This window comes from Acipenser ruthenus, chromosome 3 (assembly GCF_902713425.1).
Source record: "Acipenser ruthenus chromosome 3, fAciRut3.2 maternal haplotype, whole genome shotgun sequence".
Classification (NCBI taxonomy): Eukaryota; Metazoa; Chordata; class Actinopteri; order Acipenseriformes; family Acipenseridae; genus Acipenser; species Acipenser ruthenus.
Genome location: NC_081191.1, coordinates 26,920,465 through 26,940,891, shown reverse-complemented (window position 1 = coordinate 26,940,891; position 20,427 = coordinate 26,920,465). Strand labels below are relative to the sequence as shown.

Below are 20,427 nucleotides of genomic sequence, written 5' to 3'. Positions count from 1 at the left end.
CCCCTGGTGAACCAGACGTCACTACACTGTCGCAGGGGCTCTCGCCTCTGCCTGCAGCTGCAGCCGCCTGGTCACCAGCCTGCGCTCCGGTCGCCCGATCCACGCCGCCTGGGTCCCTTGTCACCGGTCCTCGGTCCCTTTTAAGGGGGCACCGGGATGGAAAGAGTGGCCCACACAAAGACCCAATGTACCCTCCTGCCTAGGTGTAACTCCCACCCACACAGAGAGGCGTCAATCAAGGGGGGAGGTGGCCGGTGGCGGCCATCTGTGCTTTGCACAAGGGGGGAGGTATGTAGCAGGGCAGGAGCCCTGCACATGAAGAGGGGGTTTGTGTGTGAATACATTGTTAATTTAATATTGTGTAAATGTGTGTAATGGTTATTTAATTTATTGCAGTACCTGACGCTCCTGGGATCACCTGCCGTGTGTGATTGCCAGCTGTGGATGATCAGCGGGTAGGTGTGTTCCAGCACAGCGTCAGGTATAAAGAGGTCCTGTTTGTTCACCTCGGGGCTGCTGCAAAGCCACGGACAACGGGCTGAAGATCGTCCACGCTACCCGAGCATAGTGAGAGAAATAAGTTGCTGAAATCCTCCGATCGCCGTGATGGTGAACCGGGATCGGAGCCAAAAGAAGCTGCCAAAACCGCCGACGGCCGGAGTCGGGGTTTGTGTTGATACATAAAGATTAGTTCGGGGATGGTAGATCCCTTTAAAGTATAGCGAGGTGAGCAAGCGGGACCTCCATGCATTAGGGAGTAGCGCACGCCGTTTTTACGGCACCTTTTATTTTATAGTTTTTTGTATTGTGTTTTATTTTGTTTTTCGTACGCTGGCCGTATGCACTCAGTGAGCTACCATGGTTGGTAGGGTCACGTGAGCTGTTGTGTGTATGTGTGTAAATAAATCCTGCGCGCCTGCGGGGCGTGTCAATTTCAACCTGTCTGGTCTCCTGCCTATCACTCAGCAGCGAATGCACGCACCCACAAGCAAGAACCCTTTCACAGTTTGCCATTTATAAATTAATAAACTTTCCTTCAATAGTATAGTTTAAATCAATCACAGCACTCTGTTATGCCTACATGTTTTTTTCTTCACTTTAAAACCTGCCTCTGACATCCTCTGCACGGGAGCATTCATTAGATTACAAGTAATTCCTCCATCACAGCAACTGGGCCCTAAGAAATTCTCTCAGTCTGTATTCTAAATCCAGACAGTACTATCAGAGTCCCAGTTCAGGTCGTGTTGACGTCACTCTTCTGCTGATGGAAAAAAATAGTGACAGGTGGAAACAAGGCCAGAAATAAACCTGGTCCGAGGGACTCATATCCAACTGGCTCACTCAAGATGCACGTGCAGCTGACTGTTTAATGGTCTTCAATAGTAAAATAATACATACATGGCAGTTGTGTCCTTGAGGTACCAGTATGTAATAAATGTAGTTACCATAAAAAATGTGAAAAGGCGCGGCTACACTTTGTTAGTGATTAATTAAAATATGAAAAAGTGACGATGAATAACTTTTTACTGAATTACAAAATGTACTTCTGCCACAATTTACTTGGCCATAGTTGAGATGAAATGTGCCACCTCGCATTAACCATTGGATTAATCCATGGTAGATAAGGCTAGACTGCTGGTATACTGGCCTGTCAAGTGCTTTTCATGGATGTTTCTGGCACGATGATACTGTCTGATTGGCTTCTGTAATGTGCTAACACAGTGTGAAATGAAAGAGAAGGCATCTTACCTTATGTAGGACTTTGGTTTGGACCAGGAGTAGGGGTTCTGTGGCACTGATAAAAATTCCCCACAGAAGTTTTCTTTTTTGAAGGGCATCTGTCGGTTGGAAAAGTCTTCGGAGGACAAGGCTACTGTGCCATGCTCCTCTTCGTCTGGTTCCACTTTAAGGCTCATGTGGTCGACATTGGTCTTCCTGGACTTAACAGGGATGCCATCGTTCATGTCCATGTTGTCGGTGGTCAGAGCATTAATGGCTGCCACAATGGCGGAGTTGGTGTACTGGTTGGTGTTGTTCAGCCAGGTCTCATCGGTCACACTGAGCCGAGGGGAAGTCTGGGGTGATGGGGTTGGGGAATTGTGTGGGGAGTAGGAGGGGTGTCTGTAGGGGACACCATTAAAGCTGTACTTCCTCTTCCCTCCACATGGAGAGGTCGGCCGGGAGTTGCGTGTGCCAAGCCAGTTCTCGTCTGTGACGCTGGTCCTGGGGGATGTGGAGGGGGAGTGTCTTGGAGAGGTGAGCAGTGTGCAGGCTGCCAGCCTGCGGTGGTAGACTTCTTCTGGAGCAGTGCCCTTGGGGGAAACGCAAGGCGACTGCCAGGGAGAGTTCTGTGGGGAGTTATCATAATTGTATGAGTAGCCTGACTCATAGGAAGAGGCTTCTGAATTGCAGCTTCTGGGAGACAAACTGCTGGCTGGGCTGAGGCAGCTGGGATCTCTGTAATTGTCCGCAGTGGGCAAGGTCAGGGTGACAATTGAGTTTGGTCTCTTAGCACTGGGGATGCCTTCTTCAATCCCTTCTTCCTGGGGGTACTGGCTGTTGCCATGGTGCATCCCAATGTAAGGAGTGATTTCAATCCTGGGGCTTTCCAAGGTAGGGGCTCCATTTGGCCTGATGTTAGGAGACAGATAGTAGCCCGAGGCACCGTTGTCCATATACCCGGCTTGATGGTTGGAAGACATAACTTGGCTGGAATGGATGCCGTGGTATGTTGACAAGCAGGGGTTTCCCATGTTGAGGGGCAGGGAGATGCTAACATTAGGTGTTGCATAGTTGAAGGCTTCTGCAAGCAAAAGAGATCAGCATGTTTAAATACAGCCATATTTCATGATAATTTGCTATGATTTCTGAATGGCTAACAGCACACAAAAATAAATCTTATAGTCATATGATGCTTAAGGCCAAGTAAACAAGTGGTGCTATCCCAGTACATTTATATCAATTTCCATTTATTTATTTATTTTTTTCTTTGCTATACATATTTATATGTATCTTATAACCATTTAATAATGTCAAACTTCTACGGGGATTTCAATCAATTATGTTAGTTAATTTATTGCTTCCAATATATTATTATATAGATAAGGGCTTTGACTTTTATAGTAAATCTACACCTGACCAACTCTGTTTGAAATATCTTTTAGAATCTGTTTCTATACCAAAGCCTACATAATAAGCAGCAATTGTTTATTTTTGTACCCACGATCTGTCAGTGATATCATATTTATTTTTTACAGTAAACTATTGTGTAAGTATGTAGTTGGACTTCCTTATTAATGTATCGTTTTTAAATATAAGGTGTTGAAGACAACAACAACAACAATAACAACAATAACACAAACAACAGCAGCATATACATTATTTGAATCCCTTCAATACTATTTGTTAGGAAAACGTATTAAGCTAATCTCTGAGTTGCATGAGTAACCAGGTTTTTAAGCTTACAGGTTTTTAACTTTTCAACTTAACACAGGGCAGGAAAAAAACCACAGTAATGCAGACAATCTGTCTCGAGTACACTCTTTGTTCTCCAAGGTCGCTCGCCCTGTTGGGTCTGAGCGGGACGGGGGGGGGGGGGGGGTGTGTGATAGAGGGTGGGGGAAGATTATAGAAGGGAAACGCATAGGGCCACGAATAACACGTAGCCTATATCCTATGTAATCAAGTGTAGTCCTGATGTGTAAAACAGTGACGTCAGGACTACATAATCCAGAATGCCATGCATGCTCAATTAGGCATGGAATGAGAAGCACTTGGCAATGATTAAAGGAAAGTATTTAAATGAGGTCCTGGCTGTCTGTCTGAGGGCTATGACCTACACATAGACTAGGATTAATAAATCTGATGGGGAAAGGTATATTAAACTTGTGTTGCGGAACAGGGTTTTGTTTTGGTTATCGGGAAATGGCTCAGCTGTCCAGTATTTAGTTAGAACTTGGGGAAAGTTTAGTCATATACTCCTAACCGGAGTTCAGGTTTATTTTGATTTGATTTGCTTTATTGTTTGTAAAATAAAACACACAGGCACCAACCTGTTTAGAAAAAAACACTTACGTTTGCTTTCACACTAGAGGACAGTGGGAAAAGACCCAAAGTTGACAAAGCAAGCCCCACTTGCTTTGTCAATTCTCAATTAATCGCAGTTATCTTCTGCAATTAACACATTCATTGTTTGGGAGATTCATTTTTTAACACCCTTTAATCGCACTTCTGTCTTGTCCCGCTTAGCATACCGTAATGAATTTCCTGCGGCACCATTTTAGTGCATGGCAGGACTGAATGAGTGCAGTCATTGTTTGTATATAAAATAAGTCACGGAACCGCATTATGTAGCAAACTGAAGGACTTCTGAATGGGATGTTTATTTTTTTAACATTATGACGGTTCATTGGATAGAAAGAGGGTTACTTGAATCTACTATCAAAGTGCGTTCCAGTATCACAGAAGTGCATCTAGTCTGCTGTACCACCTGCGTGCTAAACATGCTTTCACTTCTCAAAATACACTCTAGTAGATGTTCTGTTACAGACAGCAACAATACAATAACAAATGAAACCCGTCAGTTTCGACAGAGTACTCTTTAACAATAAGTATAACAGTGCTGTTGGATAGCTACCGGCTGCAGACCCGTTAACATTGTAGCTTTGTTTTATTTCAATAACCACATTTATTTTTAAATTATATTTAAAAGATTAAATTGTGCTAGTATATGAATTGGGAGCAAGTTCCAAAGACGAGGGACATTATAACTAAATCACAAGATTAATCATGATACATTTTTTTAATCGCTTGACAGCTCTAATATATATATATATATATATATATATATATATATATATATATATATATATGTATAAACTGTAAACTGTTGTTTGAAAACAGACCACAAAAATAATCTAGAATGGCAACTACAAAGGTTGGTATATAGCTGTCTACAGTAAAACCCAATATCATATTGCACCAGCTATATGCAAACTATAGTATCCCAAAGTCCATCTTGGATAACACTTCATGTAGCAGGATATGTTACTAGTCTCCTTTACAACACTTATGTAGTTCACATGCTGCCATTTCCAGTAAAAATAATAAAATGTAAGCAATGTGCTTGCAGAATATATATATATATATATATATATATATATATATATATATATATATACACACACACACACACACACACACACACAACATAAAAAATACAGACCAACACTTTACAAAGTAAAATAACTTTACAGTACTGTATGACATTTAAATTATTTATTCTAAAACAAAAAATAATGTTTAACTTTCTATGAGAAATACATTTTAGCTCAGTCATTTTTCCAGAACAGAGAGTTGTAAACATCTTTACTGCTTTGCAAAAATCACTATTTTAATTAGAACTGTATAAACAGGGTTCCAAGTTCCCATCTCTGGACATAGTATTACAAACCTTTATTACTGGTGGAGTCTTCTCCTTGGTTGTATTCAAATAGAAAATCAAAATCAAATTCTTGCTCTTCTGTTAAGGAGCTCATGTTTCAGTCTTTGTAGAACGTTTCAACAAACTGTGCAAACCTGTCATGCCAGAAATGGGAAAATCCTCCTTAAACCTTTCGTACAACATGGATCAGATTCAAACAGAGGCAGATATAGCTCAGGCACAACAACGTGGCAGAGGAAGCACAATGGCTGTTGGTAATTTGGTTAATTAAAATGTGTTTGCGAGATTCAGGCTCTCTCTCTCTCTAGGTGGGTGTGTGTGTCTCAACCCACACTCACTCTTGTGACTCTCATTCACACCACTATCTGCCACCATCTCTAAAACTGTAAAAGTTCACATTTCCATGTTTGCAAAAAGAAAAGAAAAAATGACTAAACAAGCTACTTGTTATTATCTGCTGTCAACTTTCTTCTTTGAAATTAGGCACGCTAAGAAAAATGGCAATAAGTATTAACTACTTAGTCTCAAAGCATGGTAAGTTCAAGTCCTATTTTTGTTCACCATTTTTCCTCGCTTTCATGCTTGTTAACCACAAAGCACATTGTATGCTTACAATTTTTTTTATACATACTCAAACTATGCCCCTGTAAACCTAGCAGTGCCGGCACTAGAGGGGTGCTGGGGTGGACCCTGCACCACCAAATGTCCCTTTGGCCCACACAAATTCACTCTCTAGAGGTTTAAAAACAACAACAACAACAATAATAATAATAATAATAATAATAATAATAATAATAATAATAATAATTTACAGACATGTTTATGTTTTATTTACTGACAACGGGTCCCCATCTTACCGTAGTTTTGCATCACAATGGATCGGTTTCTCATTAGAGAAAAAGAGCCTCTGCCTCACACTAGCACTGATAATGCAGACCTGTCAACTCTCCCGTATTCACCGGGAGCCTCCCGTATTTTAGCCCCTTCTCCTGGAAATCCCCCGTGACAGATTTTCTCCCGTATTTTGCTCAAAACTGTACTATTAAACCCCCTTATGTCAGCAAATATTTAATGTCTGCAAAAGTCCTGGCCGGTTACTGCAATCCCTGTGGCAGGCATGTACTGTGGCAGGCATGTATTCAGTGCGCGAGGCAAGTTCACATGCTTAGCCACGCACGTGGGCCGCCGCTGCCGCCACTCTACAGGGGAAAAAGGTATCAAGGATTGCCCCCCCCCCCCCACTACTGATTTTGTATTTTCAAAAGTTGACAGGTATGATAATGAAAGTCCGTCACAAAAAGAAACGGAGGAAAATAAACTAAAATCTGCTGTTGCTTCTTGTTCTAGTGCAACTGCTAATGACAATCGTAATAAAGATAATCCAAGTCAGACTGTTTTAAAATCCTATCCTCGTCGACTTATGTTTGGACAGTGAGAGAGAAGCTTAAACGCTAGTTGGTATAAAATGCTTCCTCGGCTTGAGTATTCTGTAACAAGAGATGTCTGCTTTTGTTTTCCTCGTCACATTTTCGGGGTAATAAATGACAGGGATACGGTGTTTACAGTATGACAGGGATACAGTGTTTACAGTATGACAGGGATATGGTTTACAATTGGAAATCTGCTCTTGAACTTGAAAAGGCTTTTCACAAGCATGTCACGAGTTGTGCTCATTTACAAGCTGTTGCTGCTTGTAGTGAGTTTAAACAGAGACAGGCAATGGGAGAAACCAGTGGTTCTCTGTTAGGCCCCAAATAAGTGGAGAAAAACACATACTATGTAAAAGCATTGAGCATTTTCTCGCTGTCAATAAACTCCCTCTTTGTGAGTATAGTGGTAAAATGGATGTGGATTGTTTTACAAATGGGCTTTTCATAAAGCTATTTTAATACACTCTACAGAAAGACCCTACATTAGCAGAGATAGTGAAGACTATGCCACAGAATGCAAAGTATACATCAAAATATATACAAAATTAGATTATTTAGACAGTAAGTAAAATGGTACTTAATCAAATTAAAAACAAATACATGCATTCTGATTCTAGTGGGTACTGTATCAAAAGTGATCAGACAGGAGATAAGTGCAATGTAGAAAATCTGTCCATCATGGTAAGATTTGTTTGTGATTCTATATCTGAGGAACATAAGATTGGCTTGTTGAATTACATCAGTTGGATGCAGAATACATTACAGCTCAGATACAAAAGCACCTCTCTGAAGGATTTAATGCTGACAGCATCATCGGCCAGTGCTATGATGAGTGGGGTTAATGGAGATGTGCAGGCTTTGCTGTAAAGAAAACTAGGAAGGCACATACCGTACATACATTGTTAAAACCATCAGCTGTAGTGCATGCAATTCAAAGTGAACCAGGTGCAAAGAGATTGTTTGATCTCCGTAATTCTCTGTTTGCATTATATCATCACCACTACATTACTCAAAGGTACATGGCCCTTCACTAAAGAGATGTTTTGCTGGACAAGCCATTTTGAAGTGACCAAATGTGTTGTTGATAATCAGAGTCTTATTCTTGATATACTGTTAGATGTCACAGAGGAAGATATTGCTTCCATAGACCTATGTACAGAAGCATCTGGACTTTTTTCTCAGCTTGAGAGACAGATTTTTTTGTTCTTGGAAAGTTCCTCATCCATATTCCTGGTATTCTGAAGCCAGCACAAGCTATTCTTCAATCACAATCTATTGATCTGTGCTCTGCCGGTGAGGTGATGAACGCATCAGAAGACGCATTAAAAAAATCTTCGTAAAGATGAAGATTTCCGGACTGAGCACTGTAGTGTAGCTGTAGATGTGCATAATACAAAGAGACAAGAGAACCACGAGTAAGCAGCTAGCTGATTCTGTTGTGCTTTCAACACTAGGACATTCCGACTCTGGAAGTACTGCTAAACTGACTATAGTCTGACATTAAAGAGACCTATGTTAAATATTCTAGACAGAGCAGTATCAGAAATGGAAAAGATTTTCTCAAAAGAATCTCAATTTAATGAAGGCTTCGTCTTGCCTCCTACCCCCACGTCATGTCCTACATGTCTTGATGCTACCATGTTAGAGCCCCTTCATGTGGTAGCAGTTGTTGACAAAAATTACAAGGCCAGTGAAATTGTCATAGCTAAACCTATGTTGCTTAAAAAACTCAACAAAGATGCAGACTGTGCCACTGTTGGTAAACTTCTGCATAGATATGCAGATGCATTTCCATTGCTCAATAAGATGTATGTGTCAGCCTTAATAATTGGTGTATCTTCAGCTTCATGTAAAAATTGCTTCTCCATTCTGTCACGAGTACTTACCCCTCTTTGTCGATCCATGCTTCATGACAGAAAGAGAAACGTAGTTATTTTGGCTCATGAAAAAGTTATCACTTTGAGCCTAAACATGAAGGACATTGAGAAGGAGTCCTCCACGTCAAATAGAAAACTGATGCTTTCATTATTTTATTTTTCATTACTTTTGGAAAGTTGAAACGAAGAAAAAATAAAACTAAGAATAATGATATAGATCTGCTGTTTAAATAAAATGAATGGAAAGGCAGTTTTTTAAGTTTAAAGGAATACAAAAGACAACACATAGCAAAAAGAGGTAGAGATAAAGACATTATTTCAAGTGATGTATATGTAGCGAACCTCAGTTCCCGCGGGCAGGTGCATTACACAGGGCGAGGCAAGCCACACACAGGCGGAGGGCAGGCGCGAACCCGGGACCTCTAGCACTAAAGCATAGTGCCGATACCGCTGTTCAAAAGAGCCGGCTCCCTTGCAAGGAGCATATATTGGGCTTATGTCTTTGTGTGTGATTCCGTCACCTACCAGCCCTACTGCTCCCTTCCCCCGTGCACGCTACACTCTCCCCTGCCAGCCTCAAGTCCGCCCCGGACTTGCTAACCAGGCTACAGTCCGACGAGTGCGTACCGGGGTACCTGCGTCCACTTCTGACACCAATGTAGTGAACTAGTTCCCGCAGGCAGGTGCATCACACAGGCGGAGGGTGGGAATTCAGGACCTCTCGCACTAAAGCATAGCGCCGATACCGCTGTACAAAAGAGCCGGCTCCCTTGCAAGGAGCGTATATCGGGCTTATGTCTTTGTTATTATTATTATTATTATTATTATTATTATTTATTTCTTAGCAGACGCCCTTATCCAGGGCGACTTACAATTGTTACAAGATATCACATTATTTTTACATACAATTACCCATTTATACAGTTGGATTTTCACTGGAGCAATCGAGGTAAAGTACCTTGCTCAAGGGTACAGCAGCAGTGTCCCCTACCAGGGATTGAACCCACAACCCTCCGGTAAAGAGTCCAGAGCCCTAACCACTACTCCACACTGCTGCCCCTTTGTGTGTGATTCCGTCACCTACCAGCCCTACTGCTGCCTTTCCCCGTGCACGCTACATATACAAGGATGGTAGAGAGGCACTGAACACTAAAAGAATACTTAGTATTTGGTGAGTCACTGTTTATTTACTTTTGTTTATTGTGGAATTACCTATAAGCCTATATTATTACTGCAGTCAGATAACAAAATTTATGTATGTTTAAAAGTACAGTGCTGCCTTGTTATAACACGGTTGTCAGGGTCCATAATGAGCAGACTGTGCTATTTGTGTCTCGCCTTATAACGAATATTGGCATTTTTGTTCCTGAAATGATTTACAATGCGCACAAGCCAAATGAATATTGTAGCGTACCGTGGAAAATGAAGGAAGGAGAGACACACAATTTATTTACTGGGACGATTATTCCTGGCCCGTCAGCCTGGGCCACACCAAACACAACAAACAGTCTTACACATTCACACAGCAGCTTGTCTGACAGCTGCCAGCTCTATCCGTGTTGATGTGGGCTTTCATGTCCCCGCCTACCAGGACGTCAATCAATCACGGCTGAGGCAAGCTTACCCCTACCTTGCTTATACACACACACACACACACACAGGGCCCACCCCATCCGAGAGAAACCTAGTATTAGATATTGTATTATGAAACTCCAAACAGTATTGGTTTCGATTTATCATGCTGTTTGGTTTCAGATTGAAAGCATTTGATTGCTGTTTTAAGAATAGTTATTTTATACACTTATAATAGCACTACCTGAACTGAGTTTGTGTTTAACAGTTTCTTATCTTATCCTTAAAAAAATAAATGAAACAGTGGTGGTATAGTTTTTCTATGAGGACAGTGTTTAGTATGACAGAGATACTCCAATAAACTGTAATCTACTTAAAATGTCTTTTTTTAAACAGAGCAATACAGAGCCAACAAAAACACTATACTTGGTACTTTACCCAAACATATTGGAATCATCACTCCTTTCTAAGCTCAGTTCTTTAGCTTGCAAATTAAAGGTCTGTGGAATCTCTGTCTTACTTAATGCATTTCATTCCTAACATTTTGTGGGTCTATTTATCATGGCTAAATCACAGGACTAAAGAACACTGCACCTGCACTAGAATGTAGGTCTGCACATAATTAAAGTCTCTAAAGCTGCAAAAAATGCTGCAATTATTTCATTTTTTCTGTCTGTGGATAGAAATTGTTACAGCTGAGCATAAATGAATAAGCCAGCATGCACAACAGGCCTATGACAAGATCACTACAGGATATGAAACTGAAATTTAATATTATTTATTGTAATAATTTAAAAAAGCAATATGTGACTTTAGTTTTGACTGTGAATTCTCCCTTGCACCTGGTGAGGTACAAACATGTTTGTCTTTCAGTGTTTTTCTGTTTTGCATGAAGACATCAGAGAACTTGCATGCATAATTAATATTGGTTTTGAATACCTGTTTTTTTAACATATCATGGAAAGCTGGTCTGTATATCTTTTGTATTTATTACTGATTGTTTGAGCACCACATGCCTCTCTACAATGAATTATTTACAGGAACAAATAATACAGACAATAGTTCTGCCGGTTCAGTAATGTATCTTCACATTGGGCCTTGTAATAAGCACAATAAAAGTATTGATGCAGTAGCTGTGAAAAGGGTTTAGGAATTACTCTATAATTTGACATTTTTATTTATTTCTTAGCAGACGCCCTTATCCAGGGCGACTTACAATTATTACAAGATATCACATTATACATTATTTCACACTATACAGATATCACATTATTTTACATACAATTACCCATTTATACAGTTGGGTTTTTTACTGGAGCAATCTAGGTAAAGTACCTTGCTCAAGGGTACAACAGCAGTGTCCCCACTGGGGATTGAACCCACAACCCTCCGGTCAAGAGTCCAGAGCCCTAACCACTACTCCACACTGCTGCCCGACATGACACTTACCTTAATTTAACCAAAAATATTTAGGTAAAAGGCTGAATATTTTCTTCCTAGGTTGGTGTCAGGATTGTGAGCTCATTCTGTTTTTTGTGTGAATCTGTTTGTTCTAAATTAAGAATGTTATTCAGGTGATAGAATGGTTAGTGAATGTGAGTGACTGAGAAAATTAGATGTAATCAGCTTATTTTCTGCATGCTTTGATGACATATTAATAAACATTTTCACATAGCTAGGATCAACCACAAATGGGAACATGTAGCCTAATTTCCAATCATAGTAAATTATGCATACACTATGTATAGAAACAAATAGTTAGAGAATAACTAATGCGTTTTTGATGAAGAGAGGAATTATTAGGTTGTGTGTCAGAGATTTTATTTTTGCTTTTGCAGCAATATATTAATCAAGTGTGTAAATAAATATTTCCCCATTTCTTCTTTATATATACAGAATTAGTTAAAAATGTTGGTGTTACAATCTATTTCAGGTCATGATTAAAAAAGGGACCCAAGGACACCAACATTATTATACACAAAAAGTGGTGTTTTAAAACATAATTGCTCCAATGAAACAAAAATGGTAATCCTTCAGATGAACAGCTCTTTTAGACCGAAACGCTGATCATAACTAACAATAAGAGATTTTATTGTACTGAAACCTACTGTGCCACAACTACGGTTACAGCTGTGTGTTCCTGGGTACCAACACAGACCCAATATGAATACTTCACGGGGCAGGAGCCAGGCTACCTGTAGTGATGTCAGCTGACTTCTCGGAGAGCCGCCCACCGTTATGACCAAGCCCTCGGCAGGAAGAGGTCCGCATAGTGGTGAGGTCACCACCGCAGATTATGATAGGGCTGCGTCGTGTTGCGGGGAAACAGAATTAGTATTGTTCCCGAAATTATTTACAATGTAGCGTACCGTGGAAAATGAAGGAAGGAGATTGAAAAGATATAAGGAGAGGGCCAGTCGTTTGCAACGGCCCAACATATAGAAGGGGGGTCCCCATCGTTTGGGGGATCCGACACACAGGAGAGGTCTCCGCTGTTTGGGAGATCTGACATACGAACGAAGCGTCTCCCTCGTTTGGTGGCCCTGCTCATAAATAGAGGCTTGAGAACATGAAAGGAAGAAAGAAAGTTGAACTCTGGCTCGTTGAGAGCTGGCCTTGATGAGGTGAATTATAGACTCCCAAAGCTGGGGCAGAAAGGCACCCCCTCAGAATCTGAAACGAGAAGAGAGCCTTGTGTTATGAAGGAAGAGCTCCTTCTGTGAGGTTAGTTAGAATAAGCTTAGATCCTCGGATTGCGAGGTGAGCGATACCCCATGAGAAGCTAAAAGGTCAGGTTTGGCTGGGGGTCCCCTCTGACTCACGGTAGGTAAAGAAAGCGTAGCTTGCATAAAGGTCAGGGAAATGAGAATCACTAACACCCCAAAGGATGGATCCCCGGCTCCCCACTAAAAAGTCCTACGAGTGCAGACAAACAAAAGAACTGCCAATGCATATACAAAGAAAGAAAGAAAGAAAGAAAGAAAGAAAGAAAGAAAGAAAGAAAACATTTAACACAACAAAGAAGGTTACTAACTGGCTCCCTACTAACTATGTGAAGACCCTCCACTTCGTTGAAAATAAAAAAATAAAAACTTTTCTTATTAGGGGGAAACCTTTGGTGGGCCCAGCGGAAAGGTCATCCCCACTCCGAGCATACTAGCAATAGACTGTTGTGCAAAAGATATCTCAGATGGGGAAGAACGTATGTATGCTTCAACTGCTGATGAGGTCCAGTGCCCCATATTTTTAATTAGATGCTGGTTAATCTTTGCTCTTGCTGCTGATGTGGCTGCTCCGATTCTGAATGAATGAGGAGTATAGAATTGAGGGGGAAGTCCTGCTCTGGAAACCAACTTGGACAGATGAGATGTGAACCAATGTCTGGATATAAACAGTACGGCTTGACTCGATGAACTGGGTGTCAGACTTCGAAATAGGTTTGTGTTCTGTAATATATTTCTGCATGGAAGCATATAGACATATAGCAGAGTCATTTTTTGATAGCTGAATAAAATGACCTTGCTGAAGCTGATCCACTTTGGAAATATGCAGGAAGAGGATATAGTGGAAATCTAAGATGAGCATGAGATCACTGCAGCGAATACCCAGCATAGGAAAGCTGGCAATAGAAGGAACTGCATATTCTGAGCATCTTAAGAAAATAAAATGTAGTTAGACATATAGTTTCCATTGTTAGGTCATCAAATGTAGAGAAGCAGCCTTGACAGAGGATTGAAATAAAATTGCCCAGAATATCTATAGAGATAGGCAGATGAGAAGAAGTGGTGGTCAGAGAACTCTTAGAGATTCTGCGCAGGAGGAGACGGACAGCTGGTATTGATAGGAGAGTTGGAGGTAATGGACATCAAGCGAAATTGGTATTTAATTTCTGACAGATAGGATTTGATTGTAGCTTGTGCAAGATGTAAAGAGTCAGTTGCATGCACTATAAAAGCAATAATCCAGTCCTGGTTGAATGGAGTCGGATTAATCAGAAAGTCAAATAGGTGGTCCAGCCGGTGAAATAAGAGGATCTGGTGGAAGGAGCAAGTGCTGCAGCCATGTATGCTTGCGCTGTATTGAGTAGTCCACTGATAGTTGGGTTCAGCTGGTTGAACTGGGGTGTTAGTGCTGGAGTTGGCAGAGCTATAGGAATTGTGAAATCTGGAGATCTTCAACTATGTTTCACTGAATAGGGGCTATTGAGTGACGACGAGCACTGGTTGAGGCGGCTTAACCACATGCTGTGGCAGTTGCAAGGTTGTAGATCGGAGACTCGACTGTAGGGACCGGGGTTGGTACAAATCCGGAATTGGTGGAAGCTGCTAGAGTGGTGGCTGAGTTTACTGCAGGAATGGAGGAAAATACTCTAACGGCAGAACCTTGCTTCTCTTGCTCGATGTTGGACACCCGTTTATCCAAGTTGCTGAGTTAGGTACTGACTGAGGATAAGGTATCAGCGAATTGTTGCGCATGAATGCTTTTATTTCATAAAAAATCTGAGAATGTTCATGCTGAGTTTCGCTGACTGGAGCGGCTGCCTGGTGGCCTGATGTGTGGGCTGCGGAAGTAGCTTCTTCTGAGACAGTCTGCCTGCTGTCTGACCTGGGCCGCTGAACAGCCAAGCACGGCTGGGGAGTTTTCTTGGGTGAAAAAACTGGTTCTACCAAGATGGAATTACAATAAAAAATGAAGAGATTCCCGATTGCTCCCTGCTGGGATCTCGCTTCTATTTTTAAGGAGGGTCTTTATGAGCTTGTTTAGAGTCCAGTCCTTAAAGTACAGTCACTCGGGCGAGGTATCCTGGGTCCGTAGCTGCTTAGACCGACAGGGACTAACTCCTTTGACGATGTGTAGTGGTATGCTGTCCTGCTCGGGAGGCACCTGTTCGGATCTTATGGAGACATCTGATAGAGGGAAGAATGGTGGGCTGACCAGACCCTGGGTTGAAGCTGTCGGAGAATGTTCTGATACAGTCAAGAAGTTATCTTCGAAAACTTCCGAATCCAAGGAAGGGATATATAGGGTGTGACTAATGGTTTAAATAGGAAGTAGATTTGATTGATGACAGGAGATAAGGTTAGGGAGGAGCCTCGCACCCGCTCCCTGAACCACACTTAATAGGTTAACATTTGTAGTAGGGGAGTGTATACTGTAATTACTGTACTTTTATGTGTGGGTTTAATGGGAAAAGCCTGTAATAACAGATTTAAATATGCGCCGTGAGACACGTTTTTTTGGACTTGATGTGTCCATAACAGAAAAAAATAATAATTTGGAAAGAATGGACAATGGAAAGTTTCAATCAGCCATCCAGATTATTTTTTAGATGATGGTCTTTAGTATACTTAATTGCTGTTATACTAGTTTGACAGTGTACCAATAAAAACCTTTATAGGGTACAGTAGATATGGTCCCACTTTAATGTTACCCATTTTTTCCAAGAAAGCAATAAGGAACAAGACCGAGGAGGAAAAAAAAAACATGTGAATACATTGCTTTCACTCTGCCAGCTGGCTGCAGTATGCCTTAAAATATAAATTGTGCAAAAATTGGAAAATGCCATTCTTTCTTTAGATTCCATTCCAGAATATACCATGCTAATAACACTATATCCTTGCTTTTGGTTAAATATCATCGGGACATGAAGTGGAGATGCTTATAAGAATGTATAATAATAATAATACAAGGAGGTAATCTTTTCTTAAAGTTTGTGTCAATGTGGATTTTTAGACTTTTTTATACCTCCTGTACTCCAAACAGGTGAAATCTCTTCAACTGTTCGATTCATTTATATTCACTCAAAATGTTTTGTTTTGTTTTTTTCATAGCACCCTGTGCCACCTGTTAAAAAAAAAGAAAAAAAAAAGAACAGGTCACCAAATCTTAAAATGGTGTAATTTAAATGTTTCGGCATATCCTGGTATGTACTGTTTAGATTTTTCTTTGTGTATTGTAGTATGATCTGGAAGCAGTTATTTGGCAGCTTGAATGTTTTTTAGAGTGCAATTCAAACTACAGTATAATATCTTGGTATAAATCAATATATCTGGGATATTTGTGGATCATCAATTCAGATAAATCCCTGAGATTCGTATTCTAAGAAAGGTGTTTGAAGAAAACGCCTGCACAGAAGTAGGCTGCACGGCGAGGTTAAGAGCTTTTGATGTACAAAGTGATCACTGGTTTAAAACAATCTATGAAATGAATAAACCTCAGATACCACTAAAACCATAGCAGCCGCAGCTGCTCCTATTGGCTATACCCAGAACAGTCCATTTTTTAATTATGTTTGATACAAAAGAAGGGTTGTAAAAATCTGATTCTAGTGGTTGTAGTCAGGATATCCCTGACCGAGTATCAGTCTCAGACGAGTAGTGAGTTGGCTGGATGTTGATCATTACGTGACACAAAACTGGGAAGGAATTCCCGGCCAATTCATTGTACACAATAAATATATTTAGAAATATTCTGGAATGACTTTGAAAAAAATAAAAATAAAAGGCCAGATTTTCAAACTGTTTACTTAAATATAATTTTTTCTAATACTTTCCTTATAATCTGCTTAAAATAGACATGGTTTGTTTTGTGTTTATTCATTTGTAGGGTTTTCTAGAGCACACCATTAAGTCTGACCTAGCCTCCACAAGCAAATACAAATAGGCATTTTTATTTCTTAAACATAGGTATTCTGAATGCTAATCCCACATAAGGTATGACTCCTAATATGATTGTGGGATTGTGAGAAACTCGCTGAACCAAAAAACACTGAACATAATGTAATGGCTCCACCAGGTTATTTGAGCCCAGAAAACAGATTCCTGTACTGTATCAGTACTAGTAATTTTGGTTTCCAATAAATGCCTTTTTATTCAAATCACCATATGGAAACCGTTATTACCCAGTTCTATATATCAGGCATTTACAAAACTGATGTTTCAGGAAAATACAAAATGAATTCAAGTAACATTAGTATGGAATGAGTAAAAACTAAATAGGCAGTTCTCCAAGCTGTCATAGGATAAGTCACATGGCAATGACCATAAGATGCCATCCAACATGGACTAAGATTCACTAGGATGTATTAGTGGCACCCTCTTCTGGCTATTTGCTTTCCACAGTGATGTGGTGCTTTACACCAAGCTTCTTGAATACTTTTTGCTGAACTGACTTTTTAAAGCGCTACCTGGTACTTTGCCAATAAACAGGAATCAGAACGCAGTCATTACACTTAATGACCTACAACATTATTAAAGCTTTAAACTATCCCTGATTTGGTACAACGAGAATCTTCTGACTCAAGTGGGATTCTGGCATTCAGATATTGTACCTCTGACAATTATGACTGTATGATAGGATTAACCACCAAAGTCTGGCTTTTTTACAGCCTTAAGTCACCACAGAAAAAAATGGGGATAAGCATTTTTGCTAGAGTCAGCATACTGGTAATATAAGAATGTTATGTGTTACCAACAGTCAACTAAGGGTACATACACAGCCGCCAGTGCCCCAATCTGCTACCAATTAGAAGATTTATAAGGCAATATTTAAGAAATTTTAAATAATAACAGGTTTCTCTCAACAGCCCATTACAGCAACTTCTGCAATAAATATTGTTAACAAATGGACACCATACCACATGTATTTCTAGATTATATATATGTAATTCTTGATTACTTTATTAATTAAAATACAAAAATGTAATTCTGGATTACTTTATGAATTAAAATACAAAAGTGAATTCTCAAGGTATATAATGGAATTGCAAGCTTTCAGTTGGAGGTTATTAGACATTTTGTTTATTAATAATGTTTTGGTAAATTCTATAATTATTTATATCAAAAAGGTTTTCTTTGACATACTTTTATGGAAGTCTGCCATCTAATTGGTTGTTGAAAATAATATGCTCCTTGTTTCCAGGATATCCATATCCAAATATCCAGGACACTCTTGAAAAAAGATATGATACATCAAAATGACCTTTTCCATGTCAAAATGTTTTCCTTTTTTTAAATAAATAAATAGAAGGCAATTATGGTTTGACAGCCAAGCTGATGACAACCTTGCAACCTAACAGAAGAATAACAGACATCTTACAGGACTTTCTAAATTTTAACTGATCAAGAGCCACTATCCAGCTGAAAGATACATCACTCTGGCAGGTAGTCAAATGTTATATAATTTCAACTGCCACATAGCCATGGCATGGTTATGGCATGATGGGAGTAATTTTAGTAATGCTCAGAAAACAAACTGGTAAGTGAGTAACCATATTTATTTATGTTTTACTACAGGTATTATGATGATTGAAATGTTTTTTATGTATAGACCTGATACTTTATTAGTCAAGAAGCTACGACACTCACTGAATGGAGTAGTTACCTGATTTATCCAGGTATGGCAATTGGTTTACTCCCAAAATGGATACATAAAATCCCCCCAAGATTTTACACAAAAAAGAACTACAGTTTATATTATGTTTAGACTTAGGCTGAATAAAGTTTCAGAGTTGGCTGACAGGTATACTGTGCACTGAAACTATTATATGGTTTCATTTCCAGTTGACATTAGACTGCATATATATGCTTTGGCATTCAATCTAGTTACTTAAAACTATAAATCAGTCTATTCACAAACAGTTCGGTATGCAAGTGTATAACAAATTAAGTCAATAACATATACATTTTTTTCAATCGTTATCAATTTTACTAGGCTATTAACTATTGTTTCTATTGTATTCCACATAAAAGGCAAAATCTCACTTTAATGTCAAAGCGAAGTTTATGAGTTAAACCTACTATCCCTAAACGTAATCTTCGACTTCAAAACGCTTCTCGGTGTTAACTTTTGTGCTGTTTCAATTTTCGGAGAAGCGTAATTTTACAGAAAGAATAAAACTTAAAAATACTAATTAAAATACTACTTGACTAAAAGGGTAAGGGCATGTGGTGCACAATACAGCAGTGCTGGTATTTAATCTGTGAAACTGTGCAGAACTGAGCATACAGTTTATTTACGGTAATGTAATAAAACAAGCACAACAAGCAGAGGTGACACCTATTGGCAGTAACCTGCAGGGATACCTTTCTTTGGCAAACTGATGGAGACTCAAATCAACATCACATCAGTGGTTTTCCGGCTGACGAGCTCATTTGTATGCCTTTTGCTACAAACAGCTCTACGCACAAAATCGTATTACTTTACAGCCGTCAAAACCAATAAATGCCGATAAAACGATGCATGCAAAATGTTTATATAAGATAGTTACCTTCTTCTGCAGATTTCATGTTGGTGAAGGAAGACAATAAATGCAATTCCAAAGTTTCCAATTCCTTTGCCAGAGCTGAAGAAACCAATGGTCCAAATGCAAACTTTGAGACACTCAGGTTATTGTTATTCTGCATTCAACCAACGGCTTTTCTCCTTTCTTGATAATTATATATATATAAAAAGTTTGCTTTCCTTTACAGAAAAAAATAAATAAAATTCAATTGTGTTTATTCTGTGTTGTAAGAAGCAGTCCAAGTGACAGTGACTGACTGAAATGGTAGAAAGGGACGATGTGTGTGCATAAGAGAAGTTTTAGCTGAATGACTGGCTCTCTTTCTTTAGACACGGTGAATGGCTGGTGTTTTGGCTGTCTCTGATGGTAATGTAATTGAAATTTTCATTTACTCTGGGTCTCTCTCTGACGCAGGGCTGCTCGTAGCTCCTGTCTTTTTAAAGCTGGAAAACACCTCCGAACCCTCCCTCCGCCCTCTCATGGTGACGTAACCTACACACTGCCAGCTCCTCGCCGATGAGAGTGAGGACACAGACTTTTAAAATGCCGCACAATAAGAAAGTTGTGCACTGAAAGCAAGAAATGAAAATGTGACGGGTGCTTTAAAACTATCGCAGCCCCAGCCAAGCCACCTTATATAGTCACACTTTATTTTATTACTAAAATGTTTTCCGTTTAGGTCCTTGGAGAAAGAAAAGCCGAGGGGACTACATGTTGTTAGAAAAATGTAGAAAGGGATACTTTTTTGTAGAAAGTGACGTGGAAGCTACAAGTTGCAAACAACTGTATCAAAGGACTGTTGATTTTGTAGAAGCAATATTA

At 39.7% G+C, this 20,427-nt stretch overlaps 1 protein-coding gene across 5 annotated transcripts in view; it reads right to left on the bottom strand.

The window, feature by feature from the left end:
- The window catches only part of LOC117394763 (nuclear factor of activated T-cells, cytoplasmic 1-like), a 124,595-nt gene extending 104,440 nt beyond the window's left edge, over positions 1-20,155 (bottom strand). For 2 of the 5 annotated variants that reach the window (XM_033993302.3, XM_033993304.3), the window contains exons 1-2: positions 19,591-20,153; positions 1,750-2,803 (exon numbers count right to left, since the gene is read on the bottom strand). In XM_033993302.3, coding sequence (XP_033849193.2) covers positions 1,750-2,803; positions 19,591-19,726 — 1,190 coding nt within the window. In that variant the 5' untranslated portion in view covers positions 19,727-20,153. Of the gene's footprint in view, positions 1-1,749; positions 2,804-5,452; positions 5,688-19,590 lie in introns of those variants that run through there. The other 3 variants (XM_059012753.1, XM_033993305.3, XM_033993303.3) reach the window with 3 other exon arrangements.
- Between the last annotated feature and the right edge of the window lie 272 nt (positions 20,156-20,427).